This window comes from Gopherus evgoodei, chromosome 13, assembly GCF_007399415.2.
Source record: "Gopherus evgoodei ecotype Sinaloan lineage chromosome 13, rGopEvg1_v1.p, whole genome shotgun sequence".
NCBI lineage: Eukaryota > Metazoa > Chordata > Testudines > Testudinidae > Gopherus > Gopherus evgoodei.
In genome coordinates, this window is record NC_044334.1 from 21,953,904 (window position 1) to 21,981,859 (window position 27,956).

At 46.5% G+C, this 27,956-nt stretch overlaps 1 protein-coding gene and 1 long non-coding RNA gene across 4 annotated transcripts in view; one reads left to right on the top strand and one right to left on the bottom strand.

The window, feature by feature from the left end:
• Nucleotides 1-26,307, top strand: LOC115660816. The gene is made up of 3 exons (XR_004002943.1): nt 1-12; nt 15,368-15,376; nt 26,239-26,307. It is a non-coding gene; the product is annotated as an uncharacterized LOC115660816 (long non-coding RNA).
• LOC115660815 (E3 ubiquitin-protein ligase RNF185) overlaps nt 1-27,956 on the bottom strand; it is a 69,687-nt gene that overhangs the window by 24,142 nt on the left and 17,589 nt on the right. Inside the window, exon 7 of one of the 3 annotated variants that reach the window (XM_030582551.1) lies at nt 17,766-17,865. In XM_030582551.1, the coding sequence (XP_030438411.1) occupies nt 17,766-17,865 (100 nt within the window). Of the gene's footprint in view, nt 1-6,707; nt 7,196-17,765; nt 17,866-25,161; nt 27,722-27,956 lie in introns of those variants that run through there. The other 2 variants (XM_030582552.1, XM_030582553.1) reach the window with 2 other exon arrangements.

The window sequence follows — 27,956 nt, forward strand, 5'->3', positions numbered from 1 at the left end:
TGATCTGACTCAGTATGGCTGTTCTTATGTACTTGCAGTTTTAGTCCAATTTGCAACAGGTATGTCTATAGCACTATTGGCATAGACTGACTCCCTTGGCAAAAGAGAGGCCAAAGACAGAAGGCTAATCTACACTTAAAACACTACGGGGGCACAACGGCAGCAGCACTGCTGTAGCATGTCAGTGTACCCACTCATTATGGCAACAGGAAGGGTTCTCCCATGACAATAATTAATCCACCACGTGGAGAGGTGACAGCTAGGTTGACAGAGTAACTGTCAATCTAGTGCTGTGTACACCAAGAGTTAAGGCAAGTTAACTACATCGCTCAGAGGTATGGTTTTTTACATACCCCTGAGCAGTATAATCAGTCCACCTAACTTTTCAGTGTAAACTACCCCTGAGATTATGGAAACAAATACTCTCTCACCTCCTAAAGATAATCTTCCCAGGTCATTGGGCAGGAAGCTACTGCAGTCATCTTGCAGATAGACTCAGACCCATCAATGTCATTCTGTCATCCTTCACACAAGAACTACCTTAACACACCTTCCTGGAAGTTTAAATTAATTTGTGCTAAGCTTCCACTGGGGAATTCCAGGTAGTAGAGATAAGACTGGAATGTGCATACACCAAGAGGAGCACCAGATTTTGCCTCAACATGGAAATCCACTTTCATTCCAATTCACATGGATGCAGAACGAACAAGGTGAAATTGCTTACAGATAGCCAGTGGTTTGAGGGAAGTAACTTCATTGTAAGAGGTATTCGGAGCCATTTCCCCCACTATGGATTAATAAACTCCTCCTCCCAAACTAGAGTAATAGTTCATGAATGTTGAGAAAGTAGAGATTCTCCCAGCTTGGGGAGCTGCAAATCCTTTTCCCTCATGAGGGGATAGAGCGTTGATATGTGCAATAGGCCCTGCCAATTTCATTAGTAGGAGGAGAGTATCTGAGCTTTAAGATGGACAGTGCATTTATTACAACCTCCAGACCTGGGGCACTTCAAGAGTTACACCCTCATAATGGTATGCATACACTCCACTTGCAGGGCATTAGAACAATGTCTTTCCTTCAACCGCTAGCCTTTGGCTTTCGTTTGCTGTAAGCATCCCTCGTTGAATGATCTAGAGGATGGGCGGGAGAAGAGCAAGTAGTGACTAACAGCAACACACTGCAGGAATATCTAGTTTAACACCAGCAAACAAGATCCTTCAGAGTTATCCCACCTCCATGTGTATGCCTGTACCAGTGTGTACACGGAGAGCTCAATTACAGCTTAAAACAAGCAAAGCTCCATGATCAGACCTGCACTTGAGAGGGAAACAGTAATATTGGAGGGGACAGGAAACACTGACACAGCCACTTAAAAGTTATACCCAAGTGTTGAAAATACCCAGCAAGGTCACAATTCAGAGACCACTTTTCCTTCATGTAATTCCCCAGTTTCAGTAAGAGCAACATGGCTGCAGCTCCAGGCAGTGTTCTGCTGCTCCCCTGGTATTACTTAGGGTATGGCTACACTTACAGCCATACAGCGCTGCTGCGGGAGCACTCCCACGGCAGCGCTTTGAAGTGCGAGTGTGGTCGCAGCAGCAGCACTAGGAGAGAGCTCTCCCAGCACTGCAGGTACTCCACCTCCCCGTGGGGATTAGCTCCCAGCACTGGGGCAGTGTTTACACTGGCGCTTTGCAGCACTTTAAGTGGCTGCACTCAGGGGTGTATTTTTTCACACTCCTGAGAGAGAGAAAGTTGCAGCACTATAAAGCGCCACTGTAGCCCAGGCCTTAGACTGGACCCACTGTTAAAGTTTAGGCGGATATAGCTATATTATTCAGGGGTGTGAAAAATCCACACCCATGAGTGACCTACATATGCTCACTTAAGCCCCGATGTAGACTTGATGGAAAAATGTATCCGTCAACCTAGCTACCATTGCTTGGGGAGGTGGCATTTCCACACTGATGGAAAACCCCCTTGTGTCACTGTAGGTTTCATCTACGCGACGGGGTTATGCTGGCTATGCTGCCATAGTTTTATGCCACTGTAGTCAACACTACAGGGACATGATCTTAAGGAGGGGGCCTACAAGGTGCTCCCCTACCTTCCCCATACCACTTTAGCAATTGATCCCAACCCTATGACACCAGTTTGATTAGCAGTTTCTACCAGCAAATGGGAACTCTGGACACTTGCAACACATCCATAGTAAAAGAACGGTGAAAGGGGTGGAGTCTGTAAGCAGTCAGCTCTTTGCTATGTGATGAAACAAATCAGGGCAAGATAAATTTGCAGCTAAAGGCTCAATACCCCACCCAGAACAATGAGGCAACAGTAAGTGTGTCAGGTCCCAGAGACAGAAGACTTTGTTCAACGGTGCTAACCGGCTGCCTCCGTCATGAGTCATTGTTGGCAAGAAGAACCTCACTGAACAACACACCGCAACGCAGCTCCTTCTGCCACCATTACCCTATATATATTCTAATAAGGAAGATGCTTTAGATTTCTCTAAATCTGAAAGTTTGTACACAGTATAGAGCTGGTCACCAGAACCAACCCTTTGACTAAAATCCATGTCCTTGGCCAGGCTACAGAGGCACCATATGACCCTCAAGTCCCCAGTTGGAAAGATTAAGAGAGCAGCTTTACTCATGCAAGATAGTGGGACAAACTCCCCTCCATCTCACTTGATGTGCATCAACTGAGCATTGCTCGTTTATGGGTTCATCTTTCTAGGCCACGACATCCAGAAGCAAGGCAGATTTCACTCTTCTGCTCAGGATATGGACAATGGGAAGGTCTAATCCCAGATTTACTTTTCTCCACTGTGTTCAGAGAGTACCCAAAACATGACTGATTCCTTGGAGACTGGAAACCACCATCATGTCCCCTTGCTGGCTGGCTGCTGCTAATAACCCCACCAAGTTCAGGCAGGTTCTCTTCTCACTCCATCAGGTACGACGTTTGAGCCCCAGGTAAGGAAAGTGAATCTCCATGAACAGTTCTTAATCAGTTCATTTTTCTGGAGCTGCAGAGCACCTCTCCAAACATGGGATCATGTTTGCCAAGATTCACAGGGGCTGGAACTAGAGGTGCTGCTTGAAGCGATTTCCCTCATGTAGAGCAGAGGTGGCCAATTTGTGGCTTTTCAGAAGTTAACATGCAGCTCCTTGATAGGCACGGACTCCAGGGCTGGAGCTATAGGTGCCAACCTTCCAATGTGCTTGCGGGGGCGGGGGTGCTCATTGCTCAGCCACAGGCCCTGCCCCCACTCCACCCCTTCCTGTCCCCTCCCCTGAGCCTGCTATGGTCTCGCTCCTCCCACTTCCCCTCTGAGCCTCCTGCATGCCACAGAACAGCTGATCGGGAGGTGGGGGAGGCGCTGATAGGCAGGGCTGTCAGTGGGCAGGAGGCCCTGGGGGAGCTGATGGGGGCTGCTGATGTATTACTGTGGCTCTTTGGCAATGTACATTGGTAAATTCTGGCTCCTTCTCAAGCTCAGGTTGGCCTCCCAATATAGAGGATTTACAGTTTGGTTCAATGGCTTTCAGCACCCCCTCTATACAAATTGTTCCAGCATCCTTGACAAGATTCTTGATTTTTGGACATGGTTAATGGTGAGGATACTTATCTACTCCTGTAGTGGCAAAGTAGGAGATGAGGGCTGCAACAATCCTCTAGGCTTAACAAGGGAAGGTCTTCCCTGCACGTGTGAAATTCCCCCATCCGCAAACCAGAAGACCAAATATGTTCTTGAAGAGAACAGTCACTTCTCCACGAAGTGTGAAAATCCAACACTACTGGGGTTTAGATGAACAAGGTTGGCTTGGGGCAACACAACAGGCTGCCAAGGGAATAGGTGAAGTCAGTTTGGACACTGAGCTCCCACAGCTTAGGAACATTGTGGGAGCAGCATGTTCAAACCCCAGGGGAACAGATGATACTTCAAGTGTTCTAGGGACTGATGGAGCAATGTTGGCGGGTATCCAAGGGAGCTGCAACCACCCCTACTCAGAGGGAGGGTGCCATAACATGGGCCTTATGGAGGGGGAAGAGCTGGGTTCTTAGGGATCCCCATACCTCCTATATTTTTCTAAAGAAATTCAAGAGGCTTTGATGCTGCCTTTGCCATCACTTACAACCATGACATGTGAACAGAGGCTTTAAACTGGTAGCTCCTACCTACTCATTTAATGATGCCACAGCCCTGCATTTAAAGGCATCTGAGCTGCTTCCATGGCAATCATATAATCAAGAACACTAATCTATAGTGACAGCCAGACAGAAGTGTGTGCCACTCCATGCTTAATTCCCTCCCTTCCCCATCCATCATTCCTAAGACTCTAGATAACTTTGTTAAAGCCATATTAAAATGACCATTTATTGAATTATTTTACAAAATATATAGTCCTTTAACAGCTGCCTCTGCGAGGCTGCATCTTTTTGTTTACCTCACATGGGAGTGAGAGGGAAGAGGCAGCAAGAGAATTAGTGGCCCCGGAGGAGGACAGGTTTTTCACATGAAGTTGACACTCACAGATGTAACTGACCTGCATACCCAAACCCCACCACATCCCATTCAGTCCCTACGCTTTAGGCATACCTCCCAACATTTGAAGTAGTCAACGTAGGATGAGTTCTGCCTCCAGGGAGTAAGAATTGCAGAGCAACCCTGCCCCACCGTCACCCTATAGCACCATTCAAAGCCCAGCTGCTCATCCCCCCACCCGGGGAGCCAGGCCAGGCCAGGCCAAATCAGAGCAGCACGGACTCCACAGGCAGTGGCCAGGTCAGAGTGCCCAGAGCAGAGCCAAGCCCACCCAGCCAAGCCCACTCAGAGCAAGGAGCCAAGCCCATCCAGCCCCAGCCCCAGCCATTTCAACTGTGATGAGAATTTTATGGGTCAAAGTGGAACAGTCACAACTCCAGAGATCTGCTTTAGGGTTCCATGGTACTTGGAAAATAGGTCACATCTTGGTGTGGCTCTAGGTGTTACTGTGTCCATGCTGCTGAGTTCTGCAACTGAGCAGGCCCAGAGATATCAGAAACTCTCACCTGCAGTCAATTTGGTTTTGGAGGATGCTAAATGGATCAGATAACAACAAGAAACCAACTTGACCAACCGTGAGGGGGAAAATTCAGCTCAAAGGCAGTCTCCTTTACATCTAAAAGGAAGCCAGTATCTGAATGAAGAGAAACCTCATACTAACACTGAAATGGCTGCACCCTCTCAGTAAAGGCCACTAATGGATACCCCTTGTGGATCACCAGATGAAGTGGGTTAACCCTATACCAGATACGGTGCCCAAATAGCAACTGTGAAAAATCAAGGTGGGGTGAGGTGTAATAGATGCCTATATAAGACAAAGCCCCAAGTATCAGGACTGTCCCTATAAAAATCAGGACATATGGTCACCCTTATACCAGGTCTACATCTCCAAAGGTGGGGAAGGGAAAGAACTGCCATGCAGAGAAAAGGACACCTCCAGAACATAACACTTCCCTAAAACTCAACCTAACCACCTCCTCACCCAGGACCTAGCTAAAGTGCGCACATAGGCTAATGCCCCAGAAATTTCCAGAGCAAAGAGACAACAGAAAGTATATCTAAGGGGCTACAGACAGAAGGCAGGGCATGGAAGCTCTGTTTCCACATGCACCTCTCCCACGGCACTTCCTTTAGGCAGCAGCAAGTGGAGCATGTATTCATGAATAATTCCCATACATGTCTTTTACTAATGTGACTCTACATGCTATTACAAGGCTATGGCTCTGCCTGCACTTCCTCCCAATGGTAGGAAATGGGTTTTTAGACGCCTGCCTGTGAAGTTAGGTCTGTCCTGTCTAAACTGGCCAGCCCTTGTTCCACATAAGATAGGAACTTCAGTCTTGAGGATTTTAAGACTGTTTTAAGCATTTTCCCAAGCCTTACTGGCCAACACAACTATGTTTGCAGGACCAATTTCTAACTTGGCTGGCTAACATGGAGAAACTAGTGCAATTAAGGCCTTGCTCTGCAGCCATCTCCTTCCTCAACCTTAAGTCATTTAAATGGATTGAAGTTTAACATTCAGACAAACAAAAGGGGTTAACATAAGCAAAACATCTGAGATAAGAGCTCATTCCAAGATAACAGGCGTTTACTGTAACTATTTATTGCCTGAAAATCACTTGATTTCATTCATTAAACATGGTCACACCCTGCTGCCTATGGATTACATTACCTTCCCAAACTCCTCCCAGTGAGGAGCACATGGCACTCAATGACCTCATTCTGTGTCATTCCCATAAACACATACTGTCTCCCTTTCTACATCTCAGGAGCCTTCCATAAAATCCTATTCTTTTTGGTTGCTGCCTGGGAGGCAGTGAGGAAGCTGACGTTTATGGTTTCAATCTGAACGGGAGCCTGGCAGTACACACTTAGGCTGTGCACATAGGCACAGCATTACTGAACAGATATGCACACATGCCACACCCTCTTATCAATAAGAACATGGATACAGATTAGCTTTCAAGAACTCTGCCTAGTCCCCCCCACAGTTCACAAGTCAGAGCTCCTAGCTTCAGCCCTGCTGCTCCCCGCACACAAGCAGCTGAAGTTCATTCTGAGAACCTCAAACACAAGGCACCCAGGACAACATTACAGGGTGCCAAGTGGAGACAAGGCCCGGAGGGAAATAATCTGGGAGCAAAAAACTTACCGAAAGGGATCCTTGGGAGTGAAATAAGATGGAGCAGACAAGTAACTTCCCATCTTCAAGCACTGGATAAACCGGCTCCGTCGCAAACCTGTCCAACTGCCTGTGAACAACTCCACTTAGCCAGCATGGCAGCTGGAAGGTCTCACTTCACCTTGTGCTGATTCAGGCTCCTGTCCCCTCTCTGAAACTGCCTAAGGAGTGCCAGGTCTCTCAGCCACTCACTTCTTTTCAGATCTTTCCTCGCTCCCATGGCTGTAACTATCTCCTCCTCCTCCTCCACTGAGCAGCAAATGCACCCTTGGGTGGGATAGCGTCACCACTAACCTTGCTAAAATTCAGACAGACATTCTTCTGTGGGAGCTGGTAGATTTTGCAAGAACAAACTGCTGTCAAGTTAGTTTTTCCTTCTTTGGTTCCACCCCTGAAGGCGGGAGGGGAGGAGGAGTCATCCTTTACAAAAGGAACATGGGTGGTTAGAAGCACCAAGGAAATAGACCCTTTTCACCAGGGGTGGAGCTGTGATCCAGACTCCAGAGAGAAGCCATGTGACACACACCCTGAAAGGTTTGAAATTTCTATTACAATAAAAGCCAGGCATATGAACACAAAGCTCCTCTGGGCACAATGGTACTGATGTCAAGCAAGGGCAGGATCAAATACAGAGTTAAGCCTCTGCTTATGTCAGATAAATGCTTATCGCAGTTTCCTAGATCATTATTGATTCTCTGCTGCACAGTGCCCTTCATTCTGAGGAAGGCTAATCTGCCCCCAAAGGTACAGCCTTGGCTGCCTCAGAGCAAAAAGAAGACCAGGCTTGGCAGTTTAACCCAGCCCAGGGCTCCTCAATGGCAGTGCAGAATGTAATATTAAAAAACAGGTCAAAGATTGGTTATTCTGAGAGCAAACAAGTCACTCGATCCTTGACTTAAACCTGCAACTGCTGCACAGCCAAACTGCTTCAGCCTGTTCTGCCTTGTCCATGCCACTGCCTGAACAGTGGACAGAGGGCTTGTCTACATCACAAAGTTGCAGCGCTGGTGAGGGGGTTACAGCGCTGCAACTTAGGAGGTGTACACTTCTGCAGGGCATCACGAGCGCTGCAACTCCCTGTTTGCAGCGCTGGCCGTACTCCCGTTTTGTCTCAGGTGTAGAGGATCCAGCACTGCTAATCAAGTGTAGACACTTACCAGCGCTTTTCTTGATCTCCGTGGAATAAGCAGGTATCCCAGCATACCTGAGGAAGCCTCTGGTAATCAAGCAGGTCTCCTTCCCCAGTTTGCTCTCGCGTTCCCCGAACCCCCGTGCAAGCAGGTCTCCTTCCCTGCGGTTTGCAGGGGGGTTCTGGGAACGCGAGAGCAAACAGCGGGGAAGCTGGTCTCCTTGCCCCGGTTTGCTCTCGCGTTCCCTGAACCCCAGTGCAACCAGGTCTCCTTCCCTGCGGTTTGCTCTCACGTTCCCCGAACCCCCGAGCAAGCAGGTCTCCTTCCCTGCGGTTTGCAGGGGGTTCGGGGAATGCGAGAGCAAACCGCGGGGAAGCTGGTCTCCTTCCCCGGTTTGCTCTCGCGTTCCCCGAACCCCCCTTGAAGCCGCCCAACAGCGCTGCAGTGTGGCCACATCTAACACCACTTGCAGCGCTGGTTGCTGTAAGTGTGGCCACTCTGCAGCGCTGGCCCTATACAGCTGTACTAATACAGCTGTAACAACCAGCGCTGCAAAATTTTAGATGTAGACATACCCAGAGAGTTCTACTCAGAGTCTTGGTCTATCCAACACAAAGCACTGGTGTTTGTACAACGCTCTGTTGAGTGGCTAGCCTGTTACACATGCCACTGCTGCTATTAGCCCTCCCACATTTGTGTAGTCAGTAAAACCTGCCATTCTCACAAGTCTCAAAACCCAGCCATGCACCAGAGATCAAAGTTCCCTGATTTGCTCTGAATGAAAATCCTCCATCTCATACAGCTGGCTCTCTGCTCAATGGAGGCACTGGCTGCAGGTTTGACAGCAGTGGCTGGCTTTTCAACTCCACTAGAGAGCCAGGCACCTAATTTTTGTAAAGAGAAGATGCAGCTACATTTATGGGGAAAAGGAACCTGAAACGGTCAGTTTCTCCTACTCAGTTTCATTTTTAACATAGACTTAGACATTGCAGAAAGAACCAGGGCTGTAAAGCGTGATGCAGCCATCAATTCTGATGCAGATCTAATTCCTTCTGACATTTCCGACAGCTTCACTGCAAGCAGCAATGCTGTGAGTCTGTGTCTAGGAATGCACTCCTTTCTCCCACATTCTCCATACATTGTGTGCTGAAAGCGGCCCAGGGCTCACATCCCAGTGCCCTCTTACTATAAACACCACAACACACCATGGAAAATTGGAATGCCCCTCCTCCCACTGCATATCACCTCCTGATAAAAGCAGTCCCCTTAATGCTGCTGTCACAGGCTGAACCCTCTCTATGGTCAAGTCCACGTGACCATGTAAATCTAAGCTCTTCAGACCTTTGAAGATTGATCCAGAGATGTGATAAGGAGCCTACTAGTCTGTGAAAGAAGCCAGCAGATAAAACCCAACTTCAAAGTAATAAAAGCCACCCAGACAGATAAACTGGGAAGAGATTTTTGTCTGGGGTTTCCTTAAAGCCAATGGACATATAGTCAATCTTCTATTTAAACAGGAAACATCTTATCAAGAAGATAATTCTACTTTTGAAACAAGTCCTAGCCATCAGGCAGCAGCAGTTACTCCACCCACAGAATTCTGTGAACAGAGTTACTTCCCTTCTCAATTGTTTTATCACTCAATTATGAACATTACAGCTCTGATAAAAGGGTTTCTCTCAAAGAGGTGCTAATCTGTTTATTACACATCTCAGGTTTTAAATCTGAACTCCTGATCAGAACCACTAATCCTCCTCAGGTAATTTGGCAGATACCATTAATCTCTGCTGGACAAACAAGTTGCACTAAAGGTGAGCACATATAAGAGTGAAGAAATTCCAACGTTAACATTCCCACAGCTAAATTACGTTGGCCACCATGCATTGTGGGGTTTTGTGGAAGGGGCCAACATCTCCAGCATGTGCATTTTTGAAGTCTAAAAAAATAAATAAATACAAGACTATTTAAGATCTAAATAATACTCATTGGTGGCCTTAGAGCAGTGGTCCCCAACCTTTTTCATCTGATGGGCGCCAAATGACGAGCCACGGAGGATCGGGGCAGCGGACAAGCATCCGCCGAAATTCCGCTGACAAGTGGCAACGTCAATAGGCGTCGCTGCCAAAATGTGACCGACAAGCAACGTCATCCAGAGGCGTTGCCGCTGGAATATCGCAGAAAATCGGCAGCATTTCGGCAGTGACATCTCTGGTGACAGCTTGCCAGCGGCATTTCAGTGGATGCTCATCCGTGGCCAGTATGCGGGTGCACTTGGATGCCCCGGTGGGCGCCATGGTGCCTGCGGGCGCCACGTTGGGGACCCCTGCCTTAGAGCATCTGTTTGCAAATTGAAAATTGTATCTGGTTTAGACAGGTTGTCATGAATTCTGTGTTTCTCCTGCAAGATTTGGAGACAGAATGCACTAAAACTTGCCACAACAGGGGCTGCTTTCTTTACAAGGTTTTTAGACATCTGACATGAACTGTTGTAAGAGAAACAAAGAAGCCTGAACTCTGGCCTTGACAGGTAAAACGAAAACTTCCATTTACAAATTAATTCCATCTTAAAAATCACTTTCCAGGCTCCCCACTGGTTCATTTTAAATTTAGGAACTCAAGCAGATTTTTATGTTTCAAGGGTTTGGTTTTTTTTGTTGCCGCCATTTTAACACTGCAAAATAACTGTCTTGGTGTATTTAAAGCAAGCTGTATACAGATAATCGCAGGGGCTCCGAATGGCAAGAGTTACATGCTGCACATTTTCAAATGCTCTGGTTTTTAAAGTGGCACTTTAGATGCCAGGGGTGGTAGTGAACAGGCATGGACTGAGACTCCTCAGCACTTAGCCTATAAGGCCATGTCTACATCTAAAATTTTGCAGCGCTGGTTGTTACAGCTGTATTAGTACAGCTGTATAGGGCCAGCGCTGCAGAGTGGCCACACTTACAGCAACCAGCGCTGCAAGTGGTGTTAGATGTGGCCACACTGCAGCGCTGTTGGGCGGCTTCAAGGGGGGTTCCGGGAACGCGAGAGCAAACCGGGAAAGGAGACCAGCTTCGCCGCGGTTTGCTCTCGCGTTCCCGGAGCCACCCAGCAAACCGCAGGGAAGGAGACCTGCTTGCTCGGGGTTCCGGGAACGCGAGAGCAAACCGGGGAAGGAGACCAGCTTCGCCGCGGTTTGCTCTCGCGTTCCCCGAACCACCCAGCAAACCGCAGGGAAGGAGACCTCCTTGCTCGGGGTTCCGGGAACGAGAGAGCAAACCGGGAAAGGAGATCAGCTTGATTACCAGAGGCTTACTCCTTCCACGGAGGTCAAGAAAAGCACTGGTAAGTGTCTACATTGGATTACCAGCGCTGGATCACCAGCGCTGGATCCTCTACACCCGAGACAAAACGGGAGTACGGCCAGCGCTGCAAACAGGGAGTTGCAGCGCTGGTGGTGCCCTGCAGATGTGTACACCTTCAAAGTTGCAGCGCTGTAACTCCCTCACCAGCGCTGCAACTTTCTGATGTAGACAAGCCCTAAGATACGCAGATCACTGTCCATGCACAGAGGGGCACTTCAGTTCATTGATGAGACTGGTAGAAACTGGGGGAGGAGGAGGAGATCTGAGCAGGCTTGGCATCTACTAGGCAAATGAGGAGGCAGTAGTGTGCCTTTTTTCCTTGTCCTGGAGGCACTCCAAGTATCTTGACGCAGACCCAATACCTCCTTGTACTTACAAGGCATTTACAACACAAGATGTGGCTGGTGGGGTCACATGGTATAATGGAAGCTGATCGCAGTGATCAGCTATTGAAATATTTCAATAGCATCCGAGTGAAACTCCTGCAAGCAGCCATACCTCTCAAACTGTACAAAAAAGGAGAATGAAGTACTGCACATTTACTAGGTTATTGCCTATCGCTTCTAACTTTAAAACATAACATTCTCAAGCCGGGACAGTGACAGCTCCTCATAGGGGTACATAGATAAGCATGATGCACTAAGAATGAGCATCTGAAATAAGCAGCAATAAATGGATCTTCCTCGTCACCACCACCACTCACTTGCCCAACTCAAAAAGGCTAAAAAGCTTCCTGAATGTATTTATCTGTATGCTAAGGAGCAAGCAAGATAAATTCTGTAATTGTCTATTACATATGTTTCTGGGAAAAGCAACATCTCTTTGTAAACAGGGCACATCTCTAGTAACAAAATGTGCACTAACACCACTGCCCTCATGCTTCAGGGGCTTCCCAACCCATAGCTTTTGTCTATTTAGATTAAATTTTTGAAGCAACCCTTGATCTCATTTGTTTGTAAACCACCATGCACACTTTGGGAACAGCGAGTAATGACTTTTGATGATAAGGCCCTAGAAGACAACCTGAAAGTAAAAGCTCAGAATGGAATATCCAACTCTACCGTATACAGAGTGGCCATCAAGATTCTGCAGCAGCTTTTACACCCTCCCTGAGGAATTCTAACTATTCAGAAGACAGACTACCTGCAAAGTGCTTCATTGTTTTTCTAACTCCAATGAAAACTCAGGGTGACCTGTGGGCAAATGAGCACTTAGGAATGGTTTCTCTCTAAATCCGATAGCCAGAGTGAGATTCAACAGCTGAACACCCTATCCACTGCGGAGACATCTCTAAGGAGAGACTCCCATGAGGATGAGTGGATAAAGCATTGACCTTTCAACCCTGGAACTCTACCAGGTGCTTACTGTAACTGCCAGAATATGTGGATGGAGTGGGGGAAGGAGGGGAGAAGAGAAGCAGAAGGAAAAGAAGTGGGTAGAGATGAAAAATGATGCATTTTGTAACTGCCTTTCATTACAAGGAACATGATAAATCTCAGCCCCAAATGCATCTGCAGCACACACAAACCCAGCAGTATTCACAAGCAAACAGCGAAAAGAAGGCCATAGAAAGCATTAGATACCTGTCTCCCGTTTTAAACTGCACTGCTATAGTCTTCAGTTTGAATCTGAGGCCATGTCTACATCTAAAATTTTGCAGCGCTGGTTGTTACAGCTGTATTAGTACAGCTGTATAGGGCCAGCGCTGCAGAGTGGCCACACTTACAGCAACCAGCGCTGCAAGTGGTGTTAGATGTGGCCACACTGCAGCGCTGTTGGGCGGCTTCAAGGGGGGTTCGGGGAACGTGAGAGCAAACCGGGAAAGGAGACCAGCTTCGCCGCGGTTTGCTCTCGCGTTCCCCGAACCACCCTGCAAACCGCAGGGAAGGAGACCTGCTTGCTCGGGGGTTCGGGGAACGAGAGAGCAAACCGGGAAAGGAGACCAGCTTCGCCGCGGTTTGCTCTCGCGTTCCCCGAACCACCCTGCAAACCGCAGGGAAGGAGACCTGCTTGCTCGGGGGTTCGGGAACGAGAGAGCAAACCGGGAAAGGAGACCAGCTTCGCCGCGGTTTGCTCTCGCGTTCCCGGAACCACCCAGCAAACCGCAGGGAAGGAGACCTGCTTGCTCGGGGGTTCGGGGAACGAGAGAGCAAACCGGGAAAGGAGAACAGCTTCGCCGCGGTTTGCTCTCGCGTTCCCCGAACTACCCTGCAAACCGCAGGGAAGGAGACCTGCTTGCTCGGGGTTCCGGGAACGAGAGAGCAAACCGGGAAAGGAGAACAGCTTCGCCGCGGTTTGTTCTCGCGTTCCCCGAACCACCCTGCAAACCGTAGGGAAGGAGACCTGCTTGTTCGGGGAACGCGATAGCAAACCGGGGAAGGAGACCAGCTTCGCCGCGGTTTGCTCTCGCGTTCCCGGAACCACCCAGCAAACCTCAGGGAAGGAGACCTGCTTGCTCGGGGTTCGGGGAACGCGAGAGCAAACCGGGGAAGGAGACCAGCTTCCCCGCGGTTTGCTCTCGCGTTCCCCGAACCTCCCTGCAAACCGTAGGAAAGGAGACCTGCTTGTTCGGGGAACGCGATAGCAAACCGGGGAAGGAGACCAGCTTCGCTGCGGTTTGCTCTCGCGTTCCTGGAACCACCCAGCAAACCTCAGGGAAGGAGACCTGCTTGCTCGGGGTTCGGGGAACGCGAGAGCAAGCTGGGGAAGGAGACCACTTTGATTACCAGAGGCTTCCTCGGTGATGCTGGGATACCTGCTTATTCCACGGAGGTCAAGAAAAGCGCTGGTAAGTGTCTATACTTGATTACCAGCGCTGGATCACCAGCGCTGGATCCTCTACACCCGAGACAAAACGGGAGTACGGCCAGCGCTGCAAACAGGGAGTTGCAGCGCTGGTGGTGCCCTGCAGATGTGTACACCTCCTAAGTTGCAGCGCTGTAACTCCCTCACCAGCGCTGCAACTTTCTGATGTAGACAAGCCCTAAGGCACAAAATGTAGCATATTAGCCTTGGAACCATCTGAAATCCTAATCCTGTCCACACAGAATTTAAAATAAATAAATACAATCTATTTGACCACTTGTCAGCGGAGGGTAGGCAGATTTCCTTGGAAAGTGTGGAATTTTAAGTCAATTTCTGCTAAATTTAAGCACTCACTTAAAGTTTCTACTTCCAAGATGCAGTGGTGTCTTCCTGTTTCTGCAGAAAGACAACTTCAGAACCTATTCTGCTGCTCAGAGCTTTCCCCAATGCAGAGTGAGATAAGACTATCAGTTCACTTTTTCATTCAGAATCCTATCAAGAATGTTGCAACTTTACACTGCTCCATGGGATAGCTATGAAGTACAATGGAGGCATGCACTAGACAACTACTCAAAAAGTGAGGTTGCCATACAACGCTATCCCTTCAGCATGGTCACAGAGATGTGTTGCTATCCCTACTAGTAGACAGCATTAAGACATGGACATGATTGTGACAAAAAACTGTACTAGGAGCTCCCTCCCCCACCCTGAACTTTCCGGAAGGACAGTCAAAGGATGCAGAGTGCTGTAGTCTCTCTATCACAAAAGTGTTTATCATCTCTTTTAAACCACAGAACTCATTTCAGATGGCCAGCTCACTACATTCCTTCACCTCTGCCTCCCATTTCTGCTCACCCACCACTCTCATCCAAACACATGCAAAATCCCTCTGGCAAATGCAATTGTTTATACAGAAAAGCAATATCAGCGACATTTTTTGCTTTAGTATGATATTTTCAGCCAAGAACAAGGAAGGGAAACTAGCATCAAGTAACTGGCACAGGCCATTAGAAGCCTGATATTTCATCTATTGTTGATCAGAGGGTAAGCTATCTACCTTAAGGCTATACCATGGAATAAAGTCACACTCTGAAGGCAACAGAACTTGTGTTCCTATGTGGCTAGGGTAGGAAGTTTAATTATGCCCAAACACAATTGAACAGATTTTCCTTCCAGTAAACCTACTGATAATTCAGACATAAGCATCAGCAAGAAGGGGACATGACCATGCCTATTCAGATACTCTTGAAATCTAAAGGAAAGCCTGACAAATGGAAACCTCTGCAAGACCCTGTGTGGCTAATGCCCCTGGGACTGAATCTCAGTGGTCGCTGGGGACATCTGGAAGCAGAAACAGGTGGAAACAGCCTTATGCAAAGGCATATTTAGAGTGGACAGATGCCTCTCCTAAAGAATATCAGCAAATAACTCAGTAGGTTCAAGCAAAAGCACTAGCTAGCCAACAGACAGACAATTTAAGATGTCCAAGGTACATATCAAATACGAATTGATCACTTTGCTCTCCAGCCATACCTAGAGAAGATACAGAATCTACGGACACAGCCTGTGCATGCTATTCAAGAAAGGAGGAAAGTGACAGTTTAAATCCTCAGAGAGATGCACAAGCATCAGCAGCTACCAGCTTGAAGTGTGATCAGAAGTCTAGCCTGACTGAGGCTAAACAAAGCTAACAGGCCTGGAGAGGTGCCAAACTGCATGATGGAAATTATGTGCCAGGCGACAAAGTCAGCTAATCCACAGGAAGCCTGTAAACAACTCTCCACAAGAGCTGCCGGAACTCTCAGCTACCAGTCTTCCTACCAGTAAAGGCCTTTTAAAAGTTGGACATTGGGATATTAAGCACAAGATTAGAGACATGCTGAGCTACAGAGCGAGAGGAGAAAGGGCGAGTCAGTCAATTAAACCTGGAATTTGTTGTTTCAGTGTACAGCCCCACCCTGGAACAAGAAGAAAGAGAATGGCAGTTTCCTTGACTGTAGTTTCTCACAGCGTAGCCTAGTTCAGCACGGTAGCGTAATCAAGTGTTGTAGCCAGTCAAGGGCACAAGGCAGTAAGGGAAGCACAACATTAGTTAGACTCAGTAATCTGATGCATGTCACAGGACAGGAGAGTTTGGCATCTTTTGCTGGCATGGTCTGATTAGACTCTTCACTAGGAAATCAAGCTAGTGCACAGCATTACATCCTGCCCTTACTCAGGCTTGTGCAGCCCCACTGAAGGCCATGCAGGCTGCGCAGGTGTCACTAAGGGCAGGATTTGACTGTCTCCATCAGCCCCTTATGAAGATTCCATGTGATTCACATCCTATCCTCAAGTCCATCTGCTAAGACACGACTTGAGAGCTGTCTCACACCTTGTGTAGTAGCCTGAAAGGTCACATAGCAAAAAGCACTTAGACAAATGTAAACTAAAACTTGTATTCAAAGTTAGTTTTCCCTAACTGATGCCTGCAGGGCTCTGTTGGAATAGTCTTCACTTGGAGTTGGTGCTCTGGTCTGTCATGCACATCTGAGTTTGACTACTGGTACCAAGTTGGCAGCGGCTGAGGGAGAGGAAGCCTGAGCGCTTAACCCCCAAGTTGTTTTTGAGTGTGGACAAGAGAAGACTAGAGTTCTGTGACCTTTATTGTCTGGTACTCTTTGACTGGTCATTGCCAAATAGCCTAACACTGGAGAGCCAGGGTTCAGTGGTATAAAGTATTAGTTGCCAGTATTTGCAAACTGGGAGATTATTTAGATTAATCTCTCTTATGGTCTGCCAGAGCTAGAAACATTTTGCCAGCCTAATATGTTTTTTAGACACCAGTAACCAAAATGTAGGATCTTTACTTTAAAAAACACAGAACAGTAGACACTTCTCCTGGCACATATCACCCACCTCCCAAACCCCCCTTTCCCTGGGCACAGACAAAATAAGCAATGGTGAAAGGATAAAGCCAAATGAAAGCTAGAACCTTAGGAGACCGATCAACAGCTGTTACACAACTGCTACTCATAGTGGAGTCAGCAGAAGCTGCATGTGTTCAGAATCAGGACCCCTTAGAAAATCCAACTAATGTAGCAAGAATTGGATAAATTGCTCACGGAACAGATTACAAGCATGAAAGCTTGCTGCTAAGAGCAGAGGATTTCAAAGGCCTCTTCACTCTCTGCTTCTAGCAATGTGGTCAGAAGAGATTATGGTAAGTTGTAGATCTAAATAGCTTGACAGGGAGAAAGAATGTTTGGGGAACGCAAAACCTTCCTGCACATCAGCACCTTTCCCTGCCAATCCTCAATAGCTCCCTCAAACCATACATATATGGCAAAGAGAGAACACCACCGCTACTCAAACTGTCTCAGCCTAGTTCAGTGGGCACTATCTTGGGATGCAGCTGAAGAGAAATATGCAGCATCTCACCTTCTGCTATCACCACAAAATCAGAGCTTTCATTTTTATTTTAATCTTTATTTGTGTGTTGTGTAAGCACCACTTCTCTAGATTGTTTCAAACAGCTATTAGAATTGCAATTCAGTTTCAAAGTGCTATGCCAGCATTAGAATATAGTAATGAGCAGGAGCACGTGATCATTCTGTAAGATTTGTCTGAATAGGCATAAAGGTGGCAGTAAAATACTGCAGTCAGTTAAAACCCTGTAAGTGTTAATACCCAGCATACAGGGTAACACAATGGTGGATGAACATAGGGAAAAAGTAATATCTAAAAACAGGCTAGATTTAACCTACCGGAAGCAAGAGCTGTGCCAAGCTTCATTAACAGTCCTGTACAGTCGTTGACCAGCTGGAATGCTGTCCCCACAGCCCAGACATCTCCAGACCTCTTCACCTACACACGAAAAGCAGAGCATTATTAGAATGGCTACCAAACAGCATAAGATCTCTTCATGCTATCAGGCAAGAATTCCCACAACCTCTGTTAGGACAATCCTTGAGTTACATGTTCAATGTCAACTCCTCCAGGGCTAGAAAAGTAAAAGCCAGTGCCACTATCTGACACTCAACTCTAGAAAACAGGGGGCATTTCCAACCGGAACCTTAACACACTTGTGTCCAAAGACCTGTATGCCTCACTACAATGGCCATCAGTGTCATTGTGCTCTGCAGTATAAAGCAGGACTCAGCTAAATAAATCAAGCAGTCACACTTGGTTGCCTTTCTCTCATGCCCAGAAATAAGAAGGACAAACTAGTTCAGTACTTCAGCTATTATTACTCAGAAGTATTATATGCTAGGCTAGTATAGAAGCCAAGCTAGCATTTGCCCCATGCTAATGACTCAGAAGATTTACAGCAATTCATCTAATTAACTGGATTTCCTAGGAAACAGAAAAGGCGATAAGGGAGAATAAAAAGAGGTTTGTTTAAAGAAGAATAGCCTTGACTGCCAGTCAGCTCACTTGTTACCATAAAGACAAAATGGTTGAGGTAATATCTTTTATTGGACCAACCTCTGTTGGTGAAAGACAAATTTTTGAGCTACACAGCGCTCTTCTTCAGGAACAGACGTTGGTTTCTTTCACCAACAGAAGTTGGTCCAATAAAAGATATTACCTCACCAGCCCAGTGTGTCTAATATCCTGGGACCAGAGATACATCATTATTACAAGCATTTACGCGGCCTAAAGACAATTCCAGTTGTAAGTGGCAACTTCGTTTTGGAAAAGATGAACAAATCCTACAGGCTTCCTGTTTCCTGGGGTTACCGACCCTTCAGAAGCAGCTGGAGACTGGCAGAAGGATTTTAAGGCCTCTACTAGAATAGACACGATGATATGACAAGTTCCCGAGCAGTTTACAAACTTGGACAACAAAAGGATTGTAAGGTGGGGGGGGGGGAAAGGGTGTTTGGTGTACAAGGGCAGACTACTTCAATTGTAGAGGGCAGCATGGCAGAGTCATGAAGCTAGGACTAAAGGAAACTAAGGAGGAGTTGGTGGGGGAAGGTTCTGGGGCCTGCAATATGCAGGAGGTCAGACTACATGATCATGATGGTCCCTTCTGGCCTGAAAGTCTACCAATCTATGAGACACAAAGAGATGATTGGGAAGTGAGAGCAAAGTTTAGGTGCTGTCACGAGTGTGGAAAGACATGTCACATAGTGGAGCAATTGTCAAAATGCACCTTTTTTCTACTCAAAGTTTTGTTCAATTGAAGTTGCATGGAAATGATATGCTAAAAGAAGGAACTCAACACTCATTAATCAAGCATTCATCTGAGGCCAGACTTCCAATTTATGAGCAGCCAGTTTTCAGAGAACAGGAAAGCCTGACAGAAGCTCAGTCAACCCCCCTATCACCACCTCCCTGAGCCACATGTAACAAGAGTTGGCTCCTGTTCAGGGTCACCTACTAGCACTGAGTGTCTGCAGCAAATTATAACTGGGCAGGGTACAGTACTGACATATGCAATGGCTCCCTGGGGAGCAAATGCCATTTCCAAATGTCTTTCCAGTTACCACCCTCTGTGCATTCATAAAGAGTGGCCAAGGGAGCCAGAGTTTCTGCTCAGTGTGTTAATTTTTCTGAGGCTTTCATGAACTGCAGGTTCCTTGTTTGCTCAAGATGCAAAAGCAAACATTCAACTCAGGGACCTGCAGGCCCAGATTCTGCACTAATCACTTCTGCTGGACTCAGAGAGCTAGAACTAGGATGCATATCCATCTATTTACAAGTTTTGTTTTCCAAATCTTCAGGATACTGCATTTGAGACACAAATCCTTAAGAACACAAACACCACAGGGTTTCTACTCTTCACTAGAAAGCTTGGAAAGAAAGAAATTTAATGCCTGAAATCTAGCCTTCACATGCTTAGGTAACCAGACCAAGCAGAACAGAGTTCCTACGTTACTTTTCTCCTCAGGTATGATCAACTCCAGCAGATACACTCCACTGTCCAATGCTGAGAGGAAAACACACTGGTGCGTTTCAGGATTCACAACTGAAGTTTCTTTTCAGAATAACCCCAGATATCACAGGGAGCCAGATTTATTGCCTCATCTTGTCAATTCTTTGCCTGGTTCTCCAACATCAAGGTTTGGGATGGAGATGAAGTTGCTAGATCAAATTTTCAATCACCAGAAAAGGTTCACCAAATATGAGAAGCCAATCTAATCTGCCATGGACCTCTCAGCATAGTGCATTCTGGACACCTCAGATGAAAAGGTCAACAACTTGCTTATCAATGACCATGAACAAATAATCTGTGTCATGACAGCTCAAGAGCTAAGAGTTCCTACTGCACCATGTGGGAGCAGATGAATAGAGTCATCCTGACAACCTATGGCAAAGAGAGAACCTGGAAGAGTAGAAAAGGCAGGGCACCACAATGGGAGAGGAGCCAAGACTAGGAGAAAAACCTGATTCTAGAAACCATTAATTAGACTTCAATAATGATTAACATTTGCTCTAGGTACTCTCCTCAAACACCCTTAGGATAATCTTTCATTGGAGAACATCTCTCTCTTTAAAAGCAGCAAAGAGTCCTGTGGCATCTTATAGACTAACAGACATTTTGGAGCATGAGCTTCCATAGGTGAATACCCACTTCGTCAGATGCACCTCTCTCTTTAAATCACTTATGGTTTTTCTAAATATTAACAGATATTTAACTCAGTTTCCTGGTCTCATCCTCAGCATTCATAATGAGACAGGAAGCTGCAAGGGATAGGAAGTCACAAGTCTCTCACCTCCAGTGCAGAGATCAATATATGTACATGTATCTAAGTAACTCAAGCAACAAACAAGACCCACCCTAACAAAAAACAGTTTGCTAGTTTAAGTGACACTGTCCATACAAACTGAGTTAAACTCATTTAAGCTACAAATGTATCAAATAATCAATTCTTCCTCCAGTTAGCTTTGGCTCAATACCATAAGCAGCTTTACCCCTTTCTGCTACTTAGAATATAGGACTCCAGTTGACCTTATTTACAGACACAATGTTGATTTAAAACCCAAGAGAAAGATGCAGAAGGCCACAGCCTCTGCTTCATTCACTTAGTATAGGAATGTGCACTTCAGTTTCCAATAAGTCTGATGCATGTTCTAGAGTAAAGGGTAAGTTTCTGAATCCATGTGCCTGAGAAGTTGCTCATGAGGATAAGGAGCAAAACCATTCAGCGTCCCCAAAAGTATAAATAAAAAATGCAATAGGTGAACTAGATTTAGACATCCTGCCTTCTGTTGGATAAAATATAGTCTCTGTGCACAAGATACACGTTCTTTACATCCAGCTCCCTCTATTTAGTGTCATAAGCATACCATGTACTGTACAAAACAGAGCCTTTGCTCCAAGGAATTTAAAGGCACAAGTTACCACACTGTTAGTTAATGTGACTGACAGTCACCTAAAAGGCTCAAACAGGACTTTACAAATTCACCTAAGTTCTCAGTAATCACCTCACTTGCGACGTAATGTTATACAGCTGCTGCATTGCAGTGTCAAGACTACACAACAGTTTAGGAAAGCAAGTGAGAAATTATGTATTCAGCTGAAGCAATCCCTTGTTGGCTTAGGTATCCAGGAGAAACAGTGAGGATGAAAAAGACAACAGAAGTACCGAATCAACAAAGTAGGTCATTCAACTCAAATTCCTCCAGGCCAACAAGAATGCTGCTGGGTGAAGGAACAAAGGAAGTGCCTCATTGCTTAGCAGTGTACCCTCTACAGATAATCTATAAGGCTAACCCTCAACTAGAAAGATGGTAGCTGCAATGGAATCTCTCAAAGTGAAGGGAGTATAAAGCATGGGTGGAACCTCAACAACAAAGGACCCCATTGGGATTTTGCATGTCTGGGAATGCAAGTCTCTGCATAAAGAGAAATCAAACATAATAAAAGACCACAACTGAGTGCCAAAAACAGATTAGTCTGGATGCCTACACAAAGAAAGAGAAAGAACAGACACTTTTGTGGAGCACTGGGACAGGAAGGTAATTCACAATGCGAGTCACAACTCTCTTTCCTTCAAGCTTTCTGTATGACTGCCAGACCAACTTATCTACAACAGATCTGTCTGTATGCCCAGAAGGTCAGTATGCCTGCAGGGCAGGTTGGAAAATTCTGCTGAAATTTTCACTAAAGCTTAAAAAAAAACTGTTATAGATCAATATTTAAGACCAAGAGGAAGCTGTAATAGCCAATGAAAGAAATAATAAAGATTCAACAGCAATTTTACATTATCAAGTGAAACGTTTACATGGTCTTTCAACATTGTGCAAATTAAGCCTCAAGCTGATGTCCACGTTCCACTGCCCAGAAAAGGATACAAGAGACCGGAGAACACAAAAATATTTGCAGTCTCCACCAGTGGAGAGGACAGGGTCACTCTGAACTCACATGTCAGTTATGATATGCACAGCAGTTAAAGGAGCTGCACACCCAGCCTTTAGCTGGGTCATTATTAGGCACAAGCTTATAAGTGACTTCTTGATACCATGCATCCACTTCTGTGCCCTGCTGTTCTGCACTCAGCTAGCAATTCACAATCCCTCCCACTCACCCAGATCAGTGTGCCAGTGATGGAGAAAAAGCAAAAACTTATGGCCCTACACTCCTACAGATGGCTTGGCTGGCCCTGTCCACCAATCCCCGGAGACGTGCGGAGACTACAAGTAGGAGATGAGCAGAGAGCCTGCGCCAGGACTCCAGGGAAGGGGTATGGGAGGGGCTATACCCTGACCATAGGGGGATGTGAGGGGAGTGGGTTGTGCCAGAGTCCCAGGGGAGAGGGGCTACGCCAAGGCCCTAGGGGAGGGGGCCACAGAAGGGGCACTGGGGGAGTGAAAAGAGCCTCAGGGGGCAGAGCAGGGCCTCGGCTCCCCGCTAGCTCCTGTTGCCTGGTGCGAGCAGCCGCAGGCAGCACCTGTCCCCGTTGGGCGGGCCTGGCACGCAAAGCGCTTAGCCGCCCCCCCGGTAATGAAACCGCGCCCTGCAGCGGCCGGGGACAGCGGAGCCGAACACCCCCAGTCCGAGGGCGGGGCCTAGGCAGTGCAGAGACCAGAGCTCACCCCCCACAGCCCCTCACCTGGCAGCCCCTCCATCGCCTGGCCCGGCTCGCTCCCCTCAGTGCGGCGCGTGGCCAAAGCGCCTCCACCAGGTCTTCAGACCTCGCCCGCACATGTGACGTCAGCCTCTACGGAATGCGGGGTGGGTCATACCGCACCTGGCCCAGGGGGCCTGCAACGCCCGCCCCGGGGCAAATATTGCACCGCCCCTTCCCTGCCGCTGGCCAATCAAAGCTCCGCCCATCTCTGGAAGCCCCGCCTCTTTATGGTCACAGGCCAATCACCGACCTATCCATTGATAAGAACTCCGCCAATCCGCACCACAGACCTTTTCGGGTATAGGCCAATCACAGATCGGCTCCGCCCCCTCCCACCTCCTCCCTAACGCCACACGTGCTAAACCAGCTGGGAGATTCGGGGCGGGACGTGGCTGCATCCTAGCGCCTCGCTCTTGTATCGCCTCTCTTGCTGCATGAGCGAGGGCAGCTATAAAGGGGCGAAACTAAAGTATCCCACAGAGGCCAGCCGTCATCTCTAGCCTTACTACCATCCGCAAACCTCGCTCCCACGCTGAGCCAGCCCCCCTACTTACTCCACCTCCTGACAACACAACTCTCTCACAGTTCTCTAAGAGCAGGGGAAAGGCTTGGTGCCTACCCCCACACCTGCCCGCCTTTCCCCCCCTTGTTTTAATCTGGGGTGCATGTTCCTTTACACCAGAGGTTCTCAAACTGTGGTTCATGAGCTCCATGCAAGGATCCATGGATAGTTCCATTTAAGCTGCATGCTTGGGAAGTTGCACATAAAACAATGAAAAGCCACTCACCTAATTCGTGGAGCTGCACATGCAAGATTCCCCTAAGTAGGTACCTGGACCCTTGAGAAGATACACATGTACAGTGATGTGGTGGCCTGGGGGGGGGGGGAGAGGGGGCAGGTGGGAGGGAACAGTGGGGTGGGAGTTTGGGACATGGTGGACTGTGGCGGCCAGAGGAAGAAGTGACTTTCCCCAGGTCCAGGGCTGCGGCTGTCTAGCAGAGAGAGCCCTTCTTCCCAGTCTTAGCTCTGTGGCTGCTATGGCAGGGGACAGACCCTTCTTCCCAACCCCAGCTTGGGGGCTACTGCGAGGGGGGGGAAGAGAGGGCATAACCATTGCATTAAAAGATAAGACTACTGGTATTAAAATATGAGTTGTGTGCTTTTATTTGTAGAACAAAAAAAGTTAATTATTGTTATTTTGTATATACCGCTTTTATCCAAAGCGATTTACAACAGATAGCTAATTGTACAAACAACATTTTGGTCCACTGAGACCCTCAGCAATTTTCAAGTGGTCCGGGGGAAAAAAAAAAAAAGTTGGAGAACCACTGCTTTACCGTGTACAATAGCAGTTTTTACGCGGCTCAACCCCTCCCCCATTCAGGCTTTTATCGTGCCGTTTATTTTTTTTGGTCTTCCTCTGAAATCTCAAGATTGCTAGTAGCGGTGAAACTTTTTTAACTATGTAAATGACATTAAAGGATGGGAGAGATTGAGTCCAGGCAGAAGTAGGACAAGGCCATTCATGAGTCCCCACTCTTGAGCAGATTCACCCCCCCATACAAGAGTTTCCTGATTTAAAAAAATGTCACTTTTTTCTTTTTAAGACATAAGTAGTGAAACAAAGGGATGCCTGCTTTTTTACTTTCTCTGTCGAAAGAGGTATAGTTCAATCTCACAGATGGTCTGTTTAGACTAGAAATAGCTGGCCTATATGCTAATACAGGTAGCACCTTCAGCTCTAAGGAATGTTCTCTATGTGAAAGGATCAGTGAGTATAGAGGATATCCCTTTAAGTCTAGTCTCCAGCACCCTCAAAAACAGTTTCATTGCCATTTATCAGAAGACAGCAACAACTGGTTCCTTCTTTGAGTGAAGAATACATCATGGACATGCATCCTACAGAGCAGGTGTACCAACAGCAGCCCTGATACTGCTAACATTTTCCACAATAATATAGATATAAAATATTTTTTCTGCTACTGTGTTCACAGTAATGCCTCCTACAGTGAAATTCCAAGTAGCAGAAGGCAAGAGCACTGCACTTCCTTACACAAAAGGAATCCATACAGGCTGAGGTCAATGTAAAACCATTTTTTATTCTAAATCACTTTCACAACAGTGAAAATTAGTGAACAGTAAAGGGTTGCATTGTATGTGCCATCTTTCTCTAACTGCAGACCATGTGCAGTCTGAATACAAGGGAGGGAAAAATGATACAATACAAAATGCACACTAAGAAAATCAAAAGCATTAACACTTAAACTATCTAATTCTTGGATTGCCAGGAAACTAATGACTCTAAATTCTGTCATTGCAGCCTCTTCAGTCTTCACCCCTTCAGCGTCTCAAGAGCAACTGGCAAAATAAGCTTAAAATTTTATATTTTAAAACAAAAAAATGTTTGTTAAGTCTGGTTTAATACCCTCTTTTGTTCATGTTACAGCTGAATTTCTCACTGTCATCTTCAAAGGATAAAAGCTTTGAAGAAATAATCTTCATACCAGATTACTTCTAGAAGAACACGCTCTCTTTCCTAGCATAGGAGTTTCTCAGAATAATGGTAGAAGGGAAGGAAATAAAATCCCTTTTACATTAGCAGATGAACGTTCCCTTTTCACCAGCAGGTGGAGCTGCCTCTCAATAAAACATCAAGGCAGTGAAAAAGCTTCATAATATGGCCAGTTGACGATAAAAATGCACTCAAATTTCCAAAATATGCACTACAGAGGCCAATTAGAAGGGATGACGCGCCTGAAGTGCCTGTACTGTTCAAACAGCACTTGAATTACCTATACTCAACCAGATCTTGCATCTTGGTATATGATGGATGAGGTAAACTATTGCAGAATCCAGCTTTGCAAAATCGTGCTTGCTGAGGAGACTTTTGGGGCAGGCAAACAAAACTCCTACCTGCTCTTCCCAAACCATCATGCTACAGGTGGATGAACACTTTGTGTTTAGGCAAGTAAGTTTCATTGCTACTGCTCATGGTTGTCCTGCTCAGACACTTCATCCTTGTACATGAGAAAAAGCCTAGCTCCTGAAGCAAGTCCATGAGTTTCTATATATTGATTTGTTTTGTCAGATATCATGATTTATTGCCCAGGAAGTCACAAAATTCCTCTCTACAGAAGGTGAGTCTCTGACTATTAGCATCTCAAAATAAAGACAGAAGAGAACCCTTTTGAAAGTGTCCAGTTAGAATTAGAAGAAAGTCAAACAGAGGTAAAAAAATCCCTCATATTTCAGGTACTGTGGATCCAGAGAATCAATCAGAAACACTTTTTAAAGCTTTATACCTAACAGAATTCCATAAAAGCTTTCAGAGTTGTGGGCACAACTTCTGCAACATCCTCCTCCAGGCGCAAAAATATTATCTTTGGTAAACCTGCAGCAGCTCTTGCACTACAGCTATTCCTTACATGCTGGAAGCAGCTGGGCACTACCATACAGGCAATGGTCTTACACTATTCCCTACAGTGGCACCTGCTAGGCAAGTTTAGATGTCCTTTTTTGCCAAAATAAATATGTTTGAAAAGTTAACCTCACAACTCACTTAATATATCCCCATTGTGGCCTCTCCCCCCAAACAAGATGATCTCAGATCTGTAAAATGATTTTATTCAGAGTACACAATAGTCCTGGAAGTCTCACAACTTTGGAAGAAGGAGTGAGTGCAGCTACAGCAATAGAGTTATGAAGGTACTATCCACGAGTAAAGGCAAAGACAGCTGCACAAACCCAAGAAAAACAAACACTGCTTTGTCACTGAGGAACAGCACTGCATGTGGCCAGAGAGGTACTCTACCATCCAACAATCCTACTCAACCCCATGATGAGAGAATTTTCAAGAGTCTAGCTCCGGAAATTCAGATTATTTTACAATTTTAGGCTGAAGTTTCTTAATCCCTCCAGTTACAGCCATTCAAGTGCCATGGACTTTTCACAACTCTGGTCAGTAACAGCAGGTATAGAACACTGGTCTCCAAAGCTGATTCCATTTTCAGGCAGATGCCCTCCCAAAGAAGTCTTATTAGTGCCAGAAGATATTTCCTGGCAAGAACTGGACTTTGATATAAAAAGATTTAAGAATGTTCTGGAACTTCAGTTGATGCATTTCTTTCCCATCATGGATGTTACACACGTGATACTGATGAACAATGCAGTAGGCTCCTTTCCTCACCCGCCCACACTCCTTCAGCACCAGTGTCTTCCACATAAACCTGGCTTAGCTGATTGGCACAGGATTTCAAAGCAACGCTCCCTTTGAGAGTGAAGCTCAAAGCTAGGCCCATGGATGTATCTGGATACCAGCGGTATGAGACATGGCTGAGGTAAGACATGCTTTTTAACTGTTATTTAATTCCAAGGTTCTGGTGCAACATGCGAAATTCCTCAACATGTTGTGGCACCACTGATTCCTGGAACCTGTGATTAGCAATGGAACCAGACACCAAAAGGTTTAAAGTGGGATGGGGGAGCAGTTTTTAACTAGTTCAGAGACCCTGATGACCAGGAATATACAGGGTATAAAGCAGTTATGCAATCAACAGCCAGAACATGATCACCAGAGCCACAAACAGGAAGAGACGGGATAGGAACTGCTCATCCACATACTGGGGAGTCCCCGGAACAGCTGAAAAACAGGGAGTAAAACAGTTCAGTTCTTTCCTCTTCTTCAAGATGTAGTATATACTGCACATAGCATATTCACAAGTCTAGAGAGATTAGCAAGGAACCCACCAGCTGACAGACTGCTACTGGCAAAATTTCTTTGTTACAGAAATGATTCAGACTGCCTCACTCACACTGGGGGCTTGTCTACATCAGAAAGTTGCAGCGCTGGTGAGGGAGTTACAGCGCTGCAACTT